Source organism: Dermacentor silvarum, chromosome 4 (assembly GCF_013339745.2).
Source record: "Dermacentor silvarum isolate Dsil-2018 chromosome 4, BIME_Dsil_1.4, whole genome shotgun sequence".
Taxonomy (NCBI): Eukaryota; Metazoa; Arthropoda; class Arachnida; order Ixodida; family Ixodidae; genus Dermacentor; species Dermacentor silvarum.
Genome location: NC_051157.2, coordinates 170,866,519 through 170,885,839, shown reverse-complemented (window position 1 = coordinate 170,885,839; position 19,321 = coordinate 170,866,519). Strand labels below are relative to the sequence as shown.

The 19,321-nt window shown below is 45.6% G+C and overlaps 1 protein-coding gene across 1 annotated transcript in view; it reads left to right on the top strand.

The window, feature by feature from the left end:
- The window catches only part of LOC119449038 (uncharacterized), a 179,405-nt gene that overhangs the window by 23,742 nt on the left and 136,342 nt on the right, over positions 1 to 19,321 (top strand). Inside the window, exons 7-9 of the mRNA XM_049666622.1 lie at positions 9,513 to 9,579; positions 12,221 to 12,310; positions 17,050 to 17,117. Of these exons, the coding sequence (XP_049522579.1) occupies positions 9,513 to 9,579; positions 12,221 to 12,310; positions 17,050 to 17,117 (225 nt within the window). The remainder of the gene's footprint in view (positions 1 to 9,512; positions 9,580 to 12,220; positions 12,311 to 17,049; positions 17,118 to 19,321) is intronic.

Here is a 19,321-nt window from a genome sequence, read left to right as displayed (position 1 = left end):
CTTGCAACTGTTGATTTCATTGCTCGCACATCGTCAGCGTGCTGGGTGTGTCGTCTTCTTTTTGGTCGGATCACTGTGGCACGCAGTAGCCCGCTGCATATTTAATTACTTTTTTGAGTGAAGTAATTGCAGTGGGTTACTTTCTGTAACACGTATAAGTCTGTTAAGAACCCATTTGGAAGCGACCACTTCGCATTTAGTTTATGTATTCAGCATATTCTAGATCTTGTCGAACCCGGAAAAGAGAAAAACAGCCAATAAAGTGACACCGAAGATTTCCTACGCTGAAGCACGAAACGGCCTTCCCATTGGTAAAGGCAGCACATACGCTGATGTGGTGCGTGAGGGGGAAGCCCCCCACCAGCCTTCGCCGTCGGCCCGGTCCACGCGCCGTGGGTTGTCGAATGTGGCGCCTGCACACAGGGCTGCAGTATGTAAAACTACTACGTCCACTCCGCAACAAAGCTCGTCGACACCTAGTCGACGCTACGCTGCTACATAAGGGGCTGCCTACTGTCGCCGCCCCTTGGCGCTGTACGACCTTCCTTGAGGTTGAAAATTCACTCAAACCCCAGCGTTGTATTGCAAACCGGCAAAGAAGGACTTCAACCCTGGAACGGCGGCAAAAATGAGTACCGCTCGTTACATAGTGCATGGTGGCAAAAGGAGTAATGCGGCGTCCTGGCATAGTAAGTTTCTCGCACGTTATCTACACACACCCACCCCAACTGACATGCATTCTTACGGCCACTTAATCACCAACGTATCAAAACTAAGTGAATCGGCGCACACTTGAATCAATGCGCCTAAGCATCGATGACGGTGACTGTACACCGACCACACAAGAATGTTCGAAGTTGAATGGCTGAAACTTTCGTGACGGTCCACAGAGTAAGCGAGTGATTGGCGACAATGTGTTAGGTTAGGACAATGTTAGGTTTCAACTTTTGCGCCGAGCAAGGACAAATTTATGGCATCTGTGCACCGCCTCACACTAAACTGAACAGAACTGAGTCCGTTGCTTGGAGGCGATTACAAACAGAAACCTATGTGAATCCCGTGCAGTTAAAGACTTTCTACCCCGAGATATACGCCAGCGATATATGCAAGCTATGCAAGTCTGCTAGAGCCACCCTTCAACACATGTTGTGGGGATGTAAAGTATATATAAAAAAATGGCAGTCTCCCCGGAAAATCTACGGGCGCGGTGGTCGGCCACGCTACTCAGCTCAGAACTCCTAGACCAACTTTGGGCCGTCCAGCGAGCCATGGATGCCGTGCGGGAGCAACAGCTCCCAGTGGCCATCTAGGCGGCCCCAGGCCCGGGCCTCCCAATCGCCGGATTTCAAATAAAGTTATGTCTCTCTCAATGTGCACACCCGCAAGAGATTAGGCAGAAAATAAACTGAGATAGAGACGGCACCGATGAACATTGCAGAGTCGGATACATGACAAAAGTTGCTTGAAAGTGTTTGCCAAATAAATAAGGACGAGCAAAACACACTGATCCTGATTTAATTCCTAAGGGGAAAGTTTGGAAAGATTGGAATACATTTTTATCCCGCTTTTAGTACTAGGACCGTATACGCTGCGCGCGCCCTTTGGACAAGGCGTAATTAGCTCTAAAAACGATCACGTGCTCTCGGAAGCTGTGGCCAAAGGCCTGTATCGTCAACGCAGTCACTGTCTGCGATATCCGCCGAAGCAGTTTTTTGAGCAGCACCGGCGTCACGCACATTCATAGTAAACGCGGAGGTAATAGAGCTAGCTGAGGCAAGCAACGGACGCGCTACCAAGTGACCAGACATGGCTGTGCCCACGGGATCACCGTGAGAATTGTCTATAGACACAACGCCTGAGCTTTTGGGGCAGAAAGAGCGGCACGGTTTTCTTGACCGCGCCAATAAATAGCGGCAAAAATGATCAATAGTTCAAGGAAGGATCTTTGAACATAATTATGGATTTCTTCGCGACATACAAAGGACTGCTATACTATTACTAAAATGGCAACGCAGATAATGTATTGGAATGTTAGAGGGATTCATTCATAATTTTTACGACACAACTGAGCTACTATCTGAATATCAGTCCAAGGTGTTCTGTGTCGAGACGCATCAAATCCCAATCAATCAGAATTTCCCCAGAGATATTTCATTTCCTGAAAAGACCGGGACGACCCTGATACCTCGACTGGTGGAGCCGATATAGTAGCACACAGGTCAGTTGCTTGTCAACATCAAGCTTTGCAGCATCCCCTAGAAGCATTATCAACAACAGCGATTCTGCTCAACAAGTTACTTACTGTCTGCTCTATGTACATACCGCCTCAGTTCCCAATCAGCAAATTAGAATTCTATAACCTAATTGACCAGCTCCCGGAACCTTACATTCAATATTCTCTGGGGATACGATCCCGATGTGACAGAAGACGCTGACAGATACAAAATTTTCTTTTGACCTTTGGTGCTTGAATGGCTAATAAGAAAGAGGCTGCTTATTATCATGGCCAACATAATTCATATTCATCAATAGATTTAGTGGTTGGCTCTGCAGTCCTTCCTTAATTTGAACAGAATGAGATTGAAAATTCATTTGGCACTGATTAATGTCCTATAGTGATGAATCTAAAGATAAAACCATTGTCCACTGCAGCAGCGCATTCCTATAGAGATTAGCATAGATTGACTCGAGACGGTTTAGACTCAACCTACAGATTAGAGCACTGCACGGGCCTGATTTTTCGGCCCGAGCCCGGCCCGGGCCCGCTTTACGAGGCCGGAGACCAGCCCGGGTCCATAAGACAAAGCTGGAGCCCGGCCCGGGCCCGGGCGTACATCACCGAGACCAGCCCGGGCCCGGCCCAGGCCCGTAGTTCCAAGCCCGGGCTCGACACGGGCCCGGCCCGGGCCCGGGTGTTCATTACTAAGTTTAGCTAGGGCCCGCGTGTGCATGACCAGGCCCGGCCTGTAAAAAAAAAAAAAAATGTCACTTACAGATTGTACCGTATCTGTCAGCCTCACCTTCTCGAGATTTAATCAGCTGCAGTATATAAGCAGTAAAAGGCCGAAATCTTCGTTTCTCCCACGGGAACATCAGTAATCCGGCCCATTGCCTGTGCTGCTATTTATCCGCTGGTGCGCATGCACACACCTTGATTTGTACGATATGGCTCTATGATGTCATTTAGCATGCAAATATAGAGGGTGTTTCATTTTAGCTAAACCAAATTTTAAAAATTGCCTGTGGGAGATAGCACAGTTATAATCCTTGATCCAAGCTACTCGATGAGGCGGCCATTACTTCCTCGAGAAATCAAACGCCTAATTGAAGAATTAACATAATTACGCTAAATAACTTTTAATTAAATATTTAAAGACTCAACCTACAGTCTTTCTATCTACGAATTATAGCCGCTGAGATCGAAAGGCATATCCACTTGGAACGAATTCTCAGGACTAAACCAGTTTCGAGATAATAATTTTCAAAGTGTCCGGCGAAATCAATCAAATCAAATAATTTATTCTGAAGTTTACAAGCTGGATGGTCATTTTGGACTAAAACCTAAATACTTAGATTGACGTGACCCGAAAGACCAGGCAAGGGAATAATACAGCAAAAAGTGTGCGCACATGCACAATAATTCACATATATTTCCAGCTTCCGCTGGAATTCCTCATAGACGAAATAGCCATGAACGGAAAGACAAAGAATATTTCCGTCACGGTGAGTAATCAGAAATTGAAAAAAGTTTTAACAGAATGCATTTTAAGCAACACTACAATAGCAATACTATAGCGATACAAAATAACGCAACACCATCTATACAACAAAGCATGAGACTGAATTTTACAAGATTAACATTTCCTAAGAAAACGAAACAGGATGTACAATATAAGGTGTTTCAGCGAACACTTTCAAAATTCTTAAAGGTTGCCTGCGGCAGATAGCACAATTCCAGTTCATGAGCTGGTCTACTCGAAGAGGCGGACATTACTTCCACAAGAAAGTGAAATGCATAATCGAATAATTAACAGAAATTTACTAATTAAGTTTTTAGCTAACTACCTGGTGGCCCATATTGCAATTTACCAATTGTAGCCGTGGAGTTCGCAAGGCGGATACACTTAAAACGAATTCTCGGGATGATACCAGTTTCGAGATATTAATTCCCGAACTTTGCGGAGAGTTGCATTGGCGTTCAAGTTAGGCCCTAACTTGAACGCCAATGCAACTCTCCGCATAGTTCGGGAAATAATATCTCGAAACTGGTGTCGTCCTGAGAATTAATTATAAGTGGATCCGCCTTGCGAACTCCACGGCTACAATTTGTAAATTACAATAAGGGCCATCAGTTAATTAGTTAAAAATTTAATCAGTGAATTTTTGGTAATTAGTCGATTATGCATTTCAATTTTTTGTGCAAGTAATGTCCGCCTCCTCGAGTATACCAGCTCATTAACTAGAATTGGGCTACCTGCCCCAGGCACCCTTAAAATTTTTTTGAAAGTGTTCGCTGAAACACCCTGTATACTCAGAACCATACACGAAGGCAGAATAATAATCACATCAGATTCATTACAAGTTACCAAAGTATGAGCTGAGTTCTTTCTTACTGACTGGAATGGACTGGAAAAACTTTACTTCCCAGTCGACATTTCTGTATTTGTTCAAAGTGAATGGTAGGTTATGCATTAACGACCGATGCTTATAGCGTGTTCTGAAGTATGGAATTGACCATATCTCCGGATTTCTTGTGTTTGCATTATTGCGACGACGTTCTAAGGAGGCTAATTGTTTTATGTAGTTCCAAGCTAATTCTGACATGGATGGCCTAATGGGTGGTCAAAACGGCTAATTGAATATTTAGCAGAATTACCCTAATTACCTTTTTAATTAATTATTTTACGGCAGATCTTTGAATCTACGAATTATAGCCGCTGAGTTCGCAAGGTGTATATCCACTCGGAACGAATTCTCAGACTGAACCAGTTTTGAGATATTAATTTTCAAAGTGTCCGAAGAAATGCATGGGCGTTCCAGTTAACTTTTTGAGGAAAACGCTGTTTTATGCATTGAAGCACAAAAGTAACTGGCCTTAGCGCTAAAATAATGCAATAGTATCGACACTAGTAATAGTACAATCGCAAAAGCAATGACATGGAAATGGTTTGAGGAGCGCTTCTTTCTATAATTTATTTTTCCTTACGCGGAAACAATGTTCGTTTTTGTGGAAAAGAAAAAAAATTGCGTAGCTTGCACTGGCGGCGCAATGCTAAGGAGACAGCGGAGCTGATGGGCACCTAGCTAGTCCCAACTTTTGGGCTAGGCTAAGCGCTACCAAGTCATCCCCACCATTTCCCGAATTTATTTATTATTGATTGATTATCGATTAGCTATTGATTGACCATCAATTGTCTATCGCAAGATATTTGTCCCGTATTTGGGCTAGGCTAAGTACTGCGAAGTCATCCCCAGCATTTCCCGAAATTTATTGATTTTGATCGATTATCGACTAGCTATTGATTGTCTATCAATTGCCAATCGATGACTGACTAAGTTTAAGTAGTCCCCACCATTCTTAGCTAGACTTATGCAGGCTCAGCTTCACAGGTGTATGTGCCATTGCGCTTGAACCCTTTCTGCACTGCTGCCAGGATCGGCCCACATTTTTGGATTCAGCAGGCACATTACGCCCGTCTGAAACAGCTCCGCTGTTAAAAATGAGAACTTCATCTGTTTTACTATTTGCTTTGATAAGATATACAGTCATCTGATAAGATATACAGCCAAGAGAGTGGTGTGGATCAGAGAACAAACGGGGATAACCGATATTCTAGTTGACATTAAGCGGAAAAAATGGAGCTGGGCAGGCAATGTAATGCGTAGGATGGATAACCGGTGGACCATTAGAGCTACAGAATGGATACCAAGAGAAGATAAGCGCAGTCGTTCCGCAAATGGGGAAAATATTGTCCAAAATAGCCATGGTAAACCACAGGGAATGCGGGCACAACGATAGCCAAGCAGGACAAGCTGAGAGAGGTTTCTCTCGGGCATTAAATTTTAGAACTTCAGCTGGTGAAAATTAATCCGGAATTCACCAATACAGCACGCCTCATAATGGTTTTGACACGTGAAACTGCAGAATTTATTGAAACTTTTTATGTAGGTATTGTTTTCCCAGTTTTAAAACAGGTTAAAGACCCCGCCTCATTGTCAAGTCACTGAGGGGCTCCGATAATGCTTAGAACTTGCCTTTGAAGCTGTTTAGAAAATTGAGAAATCGACAGCTTTTACATTTTTTCTTTATTTCTTTCTTTATCCATTTATTTAGGACAACTTATGAATAGCCTCAGGAGACATGGCTAAAGGCATATGAGTGCCTGACGATGACATGCCACCCTACAACGGCACACCGGCAATACAAACTGGTGGTGAAACACACTGAGGTTGCACAAAAACACAAATTTGCATATTTACATTCGATAGTCATGACAGCATTTGCAAACAATAATTTTGAAGAGATGCGCTAGTGCAGTACGTTTATGACATGTATCAAAATTACAGAAAGCACAAAATGCATTTTAACTGTAGAAAACACTTTCAGCAATGGTTAACTAATAGAAATAATATATATACACGTGTTGAAGGAAAGGACATCCCTGTCACACTTTCTAAGCTTGGCAAAAACTTATCACTTTTAAATGTAGGCAAAGCACAAGCTTAACACAGCATGTACCTCTGGGAAATATTTCGTATGATGCAAGGAAACCGCTAGATCACCTATACTTGATGCCATTACAGGTCGCATTTCTGCAAGCAATTTTTATTTATTATTAGTAGTGATGGTGCTTTGTGTAAGAGCTGCGAGGTGATTAGATATTCATTTACTATTTGCGAAATCAACACTTGCTGACCGTACTTATTTCGAAAAGGAAGTTTGATCATAACCCCGCAGGTGCGTCTGCGTGAGTAGGCGTTTGGTGTGTTGTGACACCACGGACCCGAGCACATGTGGGTTGGACCGTTCCGCATGTAGCCGTGCACGGCTTAGCCGTGTCCGGGAAAATGGGAATCCTGGGGGTTGAGCCGATGCTGAAGTTTGCACCTTTAGAGCCCCTCGGCGTAGGCAACATGCCCCTTTGGCTTCGACTTCACGTAGGTGGCCTCCCTGGACTGACCCACCCGGGGGAAATCAGCCTGTCGCCATGTCCTACCATTTATCGAATATTTCACCTTCTTATTTTCTGTCTGCGATATCTCCTGTCTGCTCCTCTCTTCCCCATTTTCTTCATTTTTCTGGGCGGCCCTTTACTCTCAAGGCATAGAAAAAGTGCCTGCGCGCCTGTCAAAGCTCCAAAAAACGCATATAAGCGCTCCTACGACTCACGCCATCTCACCCCTGAAGTAGCTGGTCGGGCTCCGAAACGTCGAGCTTTTAAATTTAATTTTGGTTGGAGTTTTCCATACCTAATTCAGTTAAGGCATATATCTGCCGAATGTTTACCGTAGAAACGGAACATTGCATGATATTGGTCAAAGTCGACATTTTTTTTTCTCCGTATCTCTGAACAGTACACGGTTTTCGAGTTTTTTTAGCCTGTTGCCTTGAAAGGCGTTGAAGTATGAGACAAATATAAGTCCCCTATGTGGCATTAAAATTCACGTATCAGCGCTTAAGTTTAGGCCTATTAAAAAAAATAGCGCTACATTAAAACTATATTTATTTTTTTAAAAGAAAAGCAATTTTCTATCAAGTTTCCCAATTCAAGTTTGTTGAAATGATGTAATCTAACTTGTGGAATTACAGAGCGAGAAATGTGACCGAATAAACGGCATACCTCCGCGGCGACATACAGGGTCACCGCGCTCTCGTGGTTGCAGGTTCCTTTCTTTTGCGACACGAAGTGCTCCAGGATGGTTCAGAAAGCGAGGATTGACAAAACAGAAAATAATAGGGTGCAAACACAAAGTGCATTCTTCGACAGGAATCGCAAAGTCTGCGCATGGAGCCAGCGTGAGAACGGTGGGGTGATTGTCCCATGGTGTCGAGAAACGGGCTTTTAAGAGCGTGTCCTGCGTGCAGGCAATAAGAAACAGTATGGAAAGGATGCGAGAACAATGGTTTTAGGTGTACATAAGGTAGTCACTTCATCAATGAGGAAGCGCAATGGGGCTGACATGCTGGCATATGGCATCAGAATCCCGCGTTCTGCACCCCCAAACAAGTATCTTAGAACACAGGCTATGTACTACTGACGGTGGTAAAACGCATGAAGGAATTAAAACTCAGACAAAGTAATAATTAGAGATTGTTTAATGGTAGTAGAGTCTTTAATGTCTCCACAAAAGCGCAGAAATCTCTTATCTGCTTAGCCTTTTTTCATTCCTGTGTACTGTTGATGCATGCGATGGACTTTTCACGGTATGCTAGGTGCCTGGACAAAGACGCATCTACATAGATATACTTGCCAACGAAGTTGTTAAATCAATTGTAAGGAACATATTATTCCTTTCACAGCAGTCCTTGCCAGAAATGTCGAGCCTTTCCTACGAAACGAACTACGTAACTATTGAGAATGCTTGCGGGACTCTGAACCCATTATTAAGCCCCACTTAAGCTACAATGAGGATTTTGGCCCTACGCAACAAAAGCGCGACGAACTGATGTCCCATTCTGTCGACTCAGAACAGGGCACACGTATGGCATCCACAATCATTTGCTGACTAGTATTCACTGGTCCGGTAGATGTGGTGAGATGTCTACCATCCTCCTTGTTTTTCTAGATTATCGGGAATACGGACCTCAACGTAGAAAGTACTTCCCTGTACCATACAGAGTGCATATTCCTCTCCATCCAACCATGTCCCTTGACACAGACCCGTTTTTGATACTAAATCAGTTTTAAGCTGTTTATATAGTTTTGGTTTATTGAATGTAATTAGCACACGAGATCCGTAGCATGGCCCGTCGCCAGAGTGTTTTTCTATAGGCCTGAACCTTGAGACTCTTGCGTTGAATTAATGGCCCTATTACGCCAGTAGCGTTACATGCAAACTACTACTACTGCCACATTTTAGTTTATCACACATTCTTAATATCTCTTTTGTTCTTAGCACACCTAGCTTGCCATTGTCAGGATTTTATTCACATATATATTTTACGCACTTCGCAGCGACTGTTCTTAGGCCTCTTTACAGCGATGATACACCTGGTGTACCAGGTGACAACTCATCACCACTTGTTTGGCGCTCTTTCGTGACATCTGGCCATTGCGCCCCAAAACACCACATCATCATCCTCATAGCACGGCCTCCGTAACCTATATACTGAAATAAGCAGAATTCTCCTGGTCAAAAATATAAAGACGCGGCTGTGCCCAAATTTATACTTGTGGGGTAGGTTGTCCTTTTAATGTCATAAATACTGCCAAGTCAATTGCACGTTACTTTGGCTAACTTGACACTGAAACTGTTATGCCAACCTTTATCCTATCGCTCTTACCTTGCAGAGCCAGGTTGTCGACAACCAACGACGAGTTGATGTGCTTGCAGCGCTCATCAAGAAGCTCCAAAATAGTAAGTTTTGCAAAGGCGGCAAGTCGTACGATTCTTGACTTGTTTGACGCCTTTGTTCCTTAAGTAAGACCTTTTTCAAGTAACTGGACTGTATAATTAGCAGTTTGCATAACTTGTAAACGAAAAAAAAAACGCCAGGCCCTCTTCCACACCCTAGATTAAATTTCTGACATCATAGCAGCATGTCTTGCAAGACCCAATGGAACTTAGAACGTGCGAACATACAAAACAACATATGACCAACAATAATTAGTAGCAAGTTACCCAGACAATATATTACCGGAAAATAAGTTTCGATTAGTGTGACTTCAAAATAATTTCGAACTGATTCGCCCGTCGACGTCGTTGCCTTTCTGCGCCGCTTAGCGCAGCAGTTTTCTTAGTTGCTGCCATCGCAAGCGAAGCAGTATAGGCGGCGTGTAAGCATTGCTGAAGCATGTTGAAGCTGCACTCCGTAGGCGACAAGGCGTTACGGGCTAACCGGACGCGAAAGGCAAACCACGGAACACCTGTAATTCTGGCTACACCGCGTTGGAGCAACGCTTGTTGGAGCCTCCGCTGCGATGATGATGACAATTTAATGGCACGCGCTTTGAAACGATGCGGTGACAAGTAGTCACCAAGGCTGCTTGATTTAATCCGGTATGCTACACACGTTTTTTTCTAGCATTTTTGGATAGTTATCTTTAATATTTTCTTTCCCTTCAAAATCTACCCTATACCGCTACAGTTGACTGTAACAGATGAGGTCGTACAGATCTCTTCCCTGCTTTTTTCCACCAACACTCTAAACAATTCTTGCTTATCTCGACTGCTGACCGGTTGATGCTTCCGTCTGCTTTAAATCCAAGAGCTTCTGGAACCTGTACGTTACCTACGGTTCTCGCTGGGTAACGCATTCGCATTCCATTAGCATGTGCTGAGTAGTCTCTGATCTTTGCTGCAACATACACATGCGTCATCTAGTCCCCAATATTTGCTCCGGTATGCTTTGGTCCTTAGGCAACCAGATCGAGCATCAAATAGCAAGGCACTGCCCTTTGTGTTATAGCACCGCATTTCCCTTCAAATTTCTTTCTTCTCATTCTTGTAAATCCCCGTGGTCCTTTCTGTTTACATTCTTTGCATCCAATTCACGGTCTCTGTTTCTCTCACTTTCTTATGATCCTGGTTGTCTATTTAGAATTTCAATTATCCCGTACTTGGTTGCCAACTTCCTTGACCTCTTCCTCCATTCTGTGTCTACGCTTTTCAGGTACAGATAATTGTGCACTTTAGCCGCCCATATATTTTCATCCATGTTCCTAAGTCTTTCTTCAAAACTAATTTTGCTCTGTGCTTCTCTAGCCCATGTAACCCTGCACTGCCTTATTTGAGGCTTTACCGTGTGATCCCAAAGCCAACCGGCCTACTGATCTCTGGTTAACTTCCCACCCCGAAATGATATCCGATTTTAACCATTGAATGTCATTTGCGACCGTCAGCGCTGGCACCATTAGTTCTTTCCAGGTCCCACGCTCTACCACATACTCTAGCTCATACCCACAGTGGTCTGTGCTTAATTATTGCTGCATTCCGCTCCCCCTGTATTTTCAGATTATCTTGGTGGGTGCTTGAGCAAGTTTTTCCTTCGTTTATGTATGCACCGATGTACACATATCGCTTGACAATGATTATGACTTGCTGCTGAATTGACAGCACGTAATGATTCGTCTTTTCATTAAAGCACATAATTCCTGATTTCTCTGGGCTAAACTTAAGGCCTAGATTTGTCGCTGCATTCCCACAGATATTCGCAAGTATCTGTAAATCTCTTGTATTGTCCGCTAGTAGCACTATGTTGTTTGCATACATTAGTCCAGGGACGTTCTGTTGCACGATTTATCCAATACTCATATAGGGTAAATCAAAGCCTAATTTGCTGTTTTCTAGTCGTCTTTCTCTGCTTTTAACGTAAAGCGGGGACAACAATGGAGACAGAGGGCATCCTTGCTTCAGTCCTTGGTGAATTTCCACCACTTCATTACCTTTTCGACCTTCCCGTGCAACTTGCACTCGGTTGTACTTAGGTATCTCCCTCAGCAGCTCTACGAAATAGTCATCTATGCCTTGGTGCTTAAGAATATCACATAACAATTCCCTGTCTACGTTGTCATAGGCTCCTTTAATATCTAGAAATGCTAGCGATGAAGGTATATTCTCAGCTACTGAAATCTCTATGCACTGAGTTAGTACAAACATATCCTCTAAGCGTCTGCCTGGCCTGAGCGCATTCTGTGGTTCCCCCAGTACATCATTTTCCTCCACCCACTTCGACAGTTCTAATTTTATGGCTTGCCTTTTCCTGTATCCTGTAGCGCCCCTAGCGCGAGAGGCGGAATCTACAAACATGGAAGGAAAGCGTTTCCGGGGGTCGTTGAGCAATCTATCTATTATTCCACCATGTTTTAAGTTCAGGCACTAGCTTATCTCTTTTGATGTTCAAGCTCTATTACGGCCAAAATACCTATTCGGATACGGTTCTGGGATCGGGTTTGGTATGAAAACCATTATGGAGGAAAATGTTAGAGGATCAGTGAAGCAAGATACTTTCAAATTCCAGAAACGTCTGCATTGCGGTAATATGCGGTGCCTTTCGCAGACTTTCAGGACATCTACACGACGTTCGCTGTTCCTCACGTGAAGGTCATCACCTCAGCGAACGTGTCTGGCAAGGCCATGATGATGTTGGGTGAGTACATCGTTTTGTGCACCTTGGTCTTACCTTACTTATTGTCTTTCTGCCCTTAGTGAATACAATAAACAAGACAAATAAACAATATATATATATATATATATATATATATATATGTAAATATATATAACATCATAAGAAAGAAAGGTAGGTCGTTGAAATAACGATGGGGCATGAGCGGACATGGGCACCCGCACAAGGTCATCCTCATCTGCCCTTCACCTCACGTCGCAAGGTGAGGGTCAGCGTCGGAAAATTTGCGAGGGAGGGCGGACGTTGTGATGTGAGGTTGAGGGAGGGTGACGGTCACGATGTGAGGTTAAATGACGTAGAGGCGATTTATATTGTTTAAATTAAAATTAAATTATCGGGTTTTACGTGGCAAAACCACGATCTGATTATGAGGCACGCCGTAGTGGGGAACTCCGGAAATTTGGACCACCGGGGCTTCTTCAACATGCACCTAAATCGAAGTACACGGGTGTCTTCGCCTTTCGCTCCCATCTAAATGCGGCCGCCGTGGCCGGGATTTGAGCCCGCGACCTCGTGCTCAGCAGCCCAGCACCATAGCCACTGAGAAACCACGGCGGGCGATTTATATTGCTTAACCGCAGAGAAGTCACTCAGATCGTATGCATGATGTAAAGCCTACCGCGCTCAGATCTACCTCGAAGCTCACTTGTAACTGACCTCAGTCATAAATGCCTGTTGATGCTATCTGTAATTAAACTTAGCGACTGGGAGCTGTAGCAGCAACGGAAGTAGCAACTCTCAATGCGACCTTTTGGCGTCACACCGACGTTTCTTGGCTTTTCTACTGGCTACAGCACACCTTATCTCAAAAAAGACATTCTGGAATTAACCTTTTCTTGCTCTGACGATATAGGGTAAAAATAGGGTTTGAGGCCTTTTAAGCAAATATATATATATATATATATATATATATATATATATATATATATAGTGTTTCTTGGCCTAGTGAAGGCAGCATCAAAAGAAAAAAAAAACATGACATTAATATAGCTAAAGATCGACTACAGCACAACAAAAACTGATTTGCTTTATGCTTCGGCTGGCGCACGGTCACGTCGGTCGAGCAAATTTATTTACAATGAACATGCAAATTAGGTGCCTAAATTAACTTCTATAACGTGGAGCTGATTCCCTCGAATAAGGAGCGCAGTGTGGTTGATTAGTTTAATGGTAGTTGATTAATATTCAATCACAAATGGCAACAAATTCTCAGTTTTCAAATTCCGGTAACTAGGGTTAAACTTTCTTTTTGCATAAAAACGACTTTAGCGAATTATTTGGTAATATGTCAGCAACTCAGAATATAATATATTTCTGTCCCATCTAATTACACATTGCAAAGACTATCTTAAGATTCATACCATTACTCACACGCTTATGACCTGATTTGCGTAGGCTATTCAGTGCATACCGAAAGTAACAACGCATGTGGTTTACCTTCCAGAACTTCGCCGTGGATACGAGGGACACCGTGAAGGTGCGCCCCGATGATTGGCACCATGTAGGCTTATGTTGGCATATTTAAATACGAGCAAATAACAAAACAAAAGAAGAGGCGGTAGCTGCGCTGGTCGCTTCGCGGGCGTTGTGGACGGCTAAATTGTCAGGTTTATTCAATGCTCAAACAAGCAAACAATGTGACACGCTATTGGAATGGCACAGCGAGCAATTATATTGTTACGTGTGGAAAGACACAGACAAAAGAGACTATTTACATTGTATGTGCACTGCAGCCAGACCGCAAAATTGACACTCGCTCGCGCCAAGAGCCCAGACACTTCATCGTGTTTATCGTGGCGGCTCGTCTCTTCAGCATCTGTCGGTGGTATCGTGATACTACCTCCCCCCCCCTCCCCCCGGCGGCGAAAGCGCCGTCTTCGGGCTGTTAAATATCCAAGGCGCGTGGAGAGTTGTAGGGCTTGTGCCTGGCAGCGTGGGCAATGTCACTGGCTGTCAGAGCGGAGGACGTAGTGGGCGTGGCTAGAATGATATCTTGGTGACTTTGGTCACTTGGTGGAGCACGCGATATTAATCTGTGGAACAGAAGAGTAGATTTTCACTAAGGACAACTTTACGAGATGGTGACCAAAGCAACACGAGGGTGCAGGGGGAGAAATGCACATCATGGTGACGGAAGTCATAGTGGTGCTTCTGTTTATCTTGTGACACTTGCAGACGAGCGCGCGCAAGTTGGCGAGCATGGTGAGACGGGCATAATCGGTAGTTGAAGGTGTGGTGGACGGAAGCACAGTGCCTATTGGTAGCGTCGGTTCTCGGCCGTACAAGAGGTAGAACCTGGAATATCCAGCTGTTTCGAGACGGGAAGAGTTTTAAGCAAATGTAATGTCAGGTAGAGCAAGGTAGCAGTAACGCTGGTCGGCTGAAGCGTATTTAAATAGCATCTCTGCAAGGTTTGAGTTCAAACACTCAGTGAGGCAGTTCGTTTGCAGATGGTAGGAAGTGGTAAGTTTATGTTCGGGCGCTATAACGTAAAATGATTCGAAACTGTTTTGATTCCTGTTTCTGCAAGCAGCCTCCACGATTGGTCAAAACATTTTCGGGCCATTCCCAACTTCGCCTGTCTGTCACGCGTCGTCACGAAAACCGCGATAGCTCCCCAACTCATATACCGTGTACACACTGATTATGCATGATTAAACCACACAAAAGAAAAATAATGATTCCTGGTTCGACGCCTTTTCACCATTAGCCCCCTGCTACTGGTCCAATGTTTTCTGGCTACGCCCACTTCGCCTGTCTGCCACGCGATGTCACAAAACCGCGAAAACTCACCACGTCAAAGTGGCGTGTACGGAAAAAAAATGCATTAATATGCCAAACAAACTGAAAATTTTTCTGAATAGCCACAAACTGCCCCGTTCCGAAAAGCACAGAAGATGGCTGCCCGCCGAGCGCTCAGGCCCTCGCTACTCGCACCTGCCGGTGAGAATGTATTTATTTGCGCATGATAAACCTTCTTGCGTGGCAGTAAAACGTTATCGAGCCCTTTCGCCATGCATACGACATCGCTATGCCAACTTTTATTTGCTGAGACCCGTTTTAGCGGCATTATTATCCTTCCGTTGCCCGCCGCCGCGATTTTGGTCCAGCCACCGCAAGCTAAGGCGAAGCGGATTAATCGGAGAAGCCGGCACCACCCTCTTCATGCGGTTATCTATTTTCACTTTGCTGGCTCGGCCCCATCGAAACCCTCTCCACTAGAGCGTGCTCCTTGCCTCTTGTCAGCCAATTAGATAAGAAAAACAGCTGAGTGTAGACAATGTTATTGATTTTGAAAGCGAACAAAGATGACCTCCTATAAACGAGGAGAGTGTTTGATTGGGTTGTTCAGACAGCGCTGCGGGTCACCGCCTGATGCTTGCGTCGATGGTTACCTAAATTTGACGTCCGGAGGTAGGAATCAATACAGTTTGGAATCACTTTACGTTATAGCGCCCATGTATAGAGTAGGCACACTTGATGTTTTCAATGAATTTAGACGAAAAAGTAGTATCCCTCCCCTGTCGAGGAAATGGGGGTAAGCGAAGCTTGTCGTGCGTTTCTTCGGTGACCCTCCGAACGAATTGCACTGACGAGTACCACGTTGTGCTCGCACCACTGTCGCACTGCACTGCAGATGGCTCCGAAGTTCCGGTTGAGAAACTCGCGTTGAAATCTGGCCATCGCGCCGGGGGAAGTTGGCGCCAGCGTTGCCGAGGCGTGCAACACCGTTGTCGGGTTTCTGGAGGGCAAGACGACGCTGACGTTTGGCCTCACCATCGCGCTCCCGCAACTCGGGGTCCGCGGCTCTTCGCAGACGTTTCGCCTGGGCTTCGGAAGCCCTCACGCTAGAATCGGCCCGTCGACGACGAGCCCTTTCCCGAGCCAGTTCGCGGCGCCGTTGCTAAAATGCAGCCTGCTCCTCGGCGGAACACACCACGCGGAGCTTCCCAACCGGGCGCCGAGAGTGATCTGAGGCGAGGGATAGCCAAGTGGAGCGCGCGCCGACCCCCTTTCCTCCCTGCGACGCACCAAACAGACCCTGATTGGCTGAGCGCGTCACGTGGTCCGGCGCCGGCGCAGCTGGAATAGCTGCTCTACTGTGGAAGCAGCTGTTTTTTTTTTTGCGTGACCACGACAACGCCACCGAAATTTGAGAGCAAATACAAGCTTCACTGTAAAACGCAGTATGCTCAGGAAAAAGGCGAAGGTCGCCCGGCGCCGTTTGAGCTCAGTGAGCTCAAAGTGAGCTTTGTATAATTGGGTCATACATGCACTTCATCGCTTTGACGTTGCGTAGACACAATTTTAGGCTCTAGATAACGTCACAGTACTTACCTCGAAGTAGATGTCTTCGAATTCCAGCGCGCCGACACCACCAGAAACTTTTTTGACAGCGTATAGACGTAGTTTCCCCTTTACATGTTTCCTCCTCTAGTGTATTGTGGAATGGCGGAAGAAGCTTTCCAGGTTCTTCGTACTCTGCAATACTTGGCGTAACACAACCGAAAGTGGGGGGCTCTATACTGGCTCAACCAGTTTCGCTGGCGGACTGCTCATTTTGTATTGCCCATGCTGCGATGGGGACGCTAGTAGTCGCTTTTTTTTTTGCAGCGCCGCTTGGGCAGCGCAAGAGGTATATGTGCCCAAATAAACCGACTGGTATTATAAGAGAGCCTTCTGCGCATACCTTTCTATGGCAGGCTTGGCGGCGGACATGCCCCCGGAGATGGAGGAGCAACAGCAGCCATCTCCGCAACCTGGAGTTCCGGTGAGCGTGAATGGACAATCGCTTTGTTTTCTCCCGGTGACACGGAATCATTCAGAACGCTATTTCTTCGTGGTATATTCCTGTATGATTAGACAGTCACTAAGTTGAGGGCGGAGAAAGCGTGGGCCACGTAAGAACCAGGCCAACGCCGAATCTTTTACGCTGGACAGGCGGAAAATTGTCGCGTGAATCCCGCCATTTACAATTCCGGGGAAGCAAGAGCAACCATTATTTTATGCGCAATTCCTTGCATCGGCACTTGCAATTAGCCGCTCGCCACTTCTCAGCCCGTTTCAGCACACGCTGATGTATGTGCTCGCCGTACGTTTAATACTGCTTCATCCCACCAAGGAGCCTACGGTCCTGGACAGAACTTAGTTTCCGTTGGGCCAACTTTGTTAGTTTGCGTGACCACCGGTTATCGAGCCCGAATAATCAAATGACCTACTCAAGTCCACTTCATCGCGATCCCCACGATAATATACGCCGCCTGCTCCTGCTGCCTTACCTCATACTAAAGTTGTCCCGGCTCTTAAAGGGCTTCTAAACCACCTTGAACATTAATTAATTTATTTTATTTAGGATACACTGCAGTCAGAGGACCAAGCAGGTAGGCTTACAATAAAATACAAAAGAACATAGTGCAAAACAAAGTTCAAGCACGCCAAGAAAAGAAATGATAACCCTAGAGAAAACACAACATTGGTAGGGCGGTAAAATAGAGCGCCAATATAAATGAAAATGGTTCAATAATGCACTTTCGGACGCTTTCATATCATCAAGCATTGGCAGACTTTCAGGCAACGCCTTCCAGTCTTCTATAGTGGAAGGGATAGTGCGAGGACATTTGAATAAACACGAATCGTGTGCAGAATACTGCGAAGACTCATGTTTGGCGAACATGGCAGTGCTACGCCCCCGTAGGCATGTCACAAATAAAACAAACAACAAGAACAAAGAAACAAAATACAATTCCATGCTCTTTTCCGGACTTTTCCGGTCATTTCTTTGCACGTCGTGACGTTAGCAGGGCCCTGCGCGTGGCGTCACCGGCGTAAAAGCTATGTATTGGTCGGTGCACCAGGCAAGATGGCGTCAAGGTGGCGAGAGCCGATTGTGTGCTCTGTGAATGGAATGGTGCTCACACATTGGGCAGCACTGATCCTGCCATAAAAATTCCACTCAGTCGGCGTCCCGCAGAGAGCGACTTGGGGGCGAACAACGGTGGAGCCGTACTTCTGGTGTGTTGATGCAAGCCGAGCTTTCGCAGCACTGTATGGAGTTGGTGAGAGTACGCGGCGAGGAGGAGAGAGCGCCAGCGGGGTGGGCGTGAAGCGAACGTGGACGGGAAAACCTTTCATTAAATGCCTGAAACTTGGCCATTACGGCATCCTAGCAAAAAAAAAAAAAAAAATGAGGGCAGCTTGCACTAGTGGTGCAAGGCTGAAGAAACAGCGTAGCTGGGGGTCGACCAAGGTTTACGACGTTTCGCAAAGTTTTTGCTATGTATCATTATGTTATGCCAAGATTTTACCGAGTTTTGCACTCCTTCTTCGCTGTCGCTTTGATGAAGATTCACCAGCGCGGTATTCCGGGTTTGATCGCAGCCGTTCCATTCGTTCACGAGCAGTGGTGCGACGGGCTTCCCGTCGAGCATCTTCTTCCTCGTGGGTTATGTACTTCTTCGGCCCACCCATGTTTTTAGGCGGCGTAACCGATGTGCTCGGCGCAAAGACACTAGGCAATGTGCCGCTGTGGCGGCGTCACGGAGCTTTACACGAAGGCCGCGAAAGAAGCGGCGTGCAGGGATGTCATGGCTTTTTTTCCTCCGCCTACACGGCTGTGGAAGCTTGGCGATCGATGTACGGGAAGCGGTGGTGCAGTGTGGTGCAGCCGGGCGCAGACATGCCTGGTGGTTGCTAGGCGACGCATAGTGACGTCAGAGCTAGGCGCGGCGCGGAAGTCGGAGCGGTGACGTAGCGACCCCTGTGCGAAGCTCCACGTAGCCAGGCGCAGCTGTTCCAAGTGGTTGCTGGGCAATGCAGTGACGTCATACCTCGGCGGAGTTTCTGCGAATAATTTGTAGCCGAGCCTCGAGCTTAAACAGCAACGCTGTTAAAAATTTTGAGGCTTTAGGTTCATTGTAAACTTGTACACAGCTGGCAGTATATAACAAATTTTCGAGCTTAGAGCGGCTTAGGAGC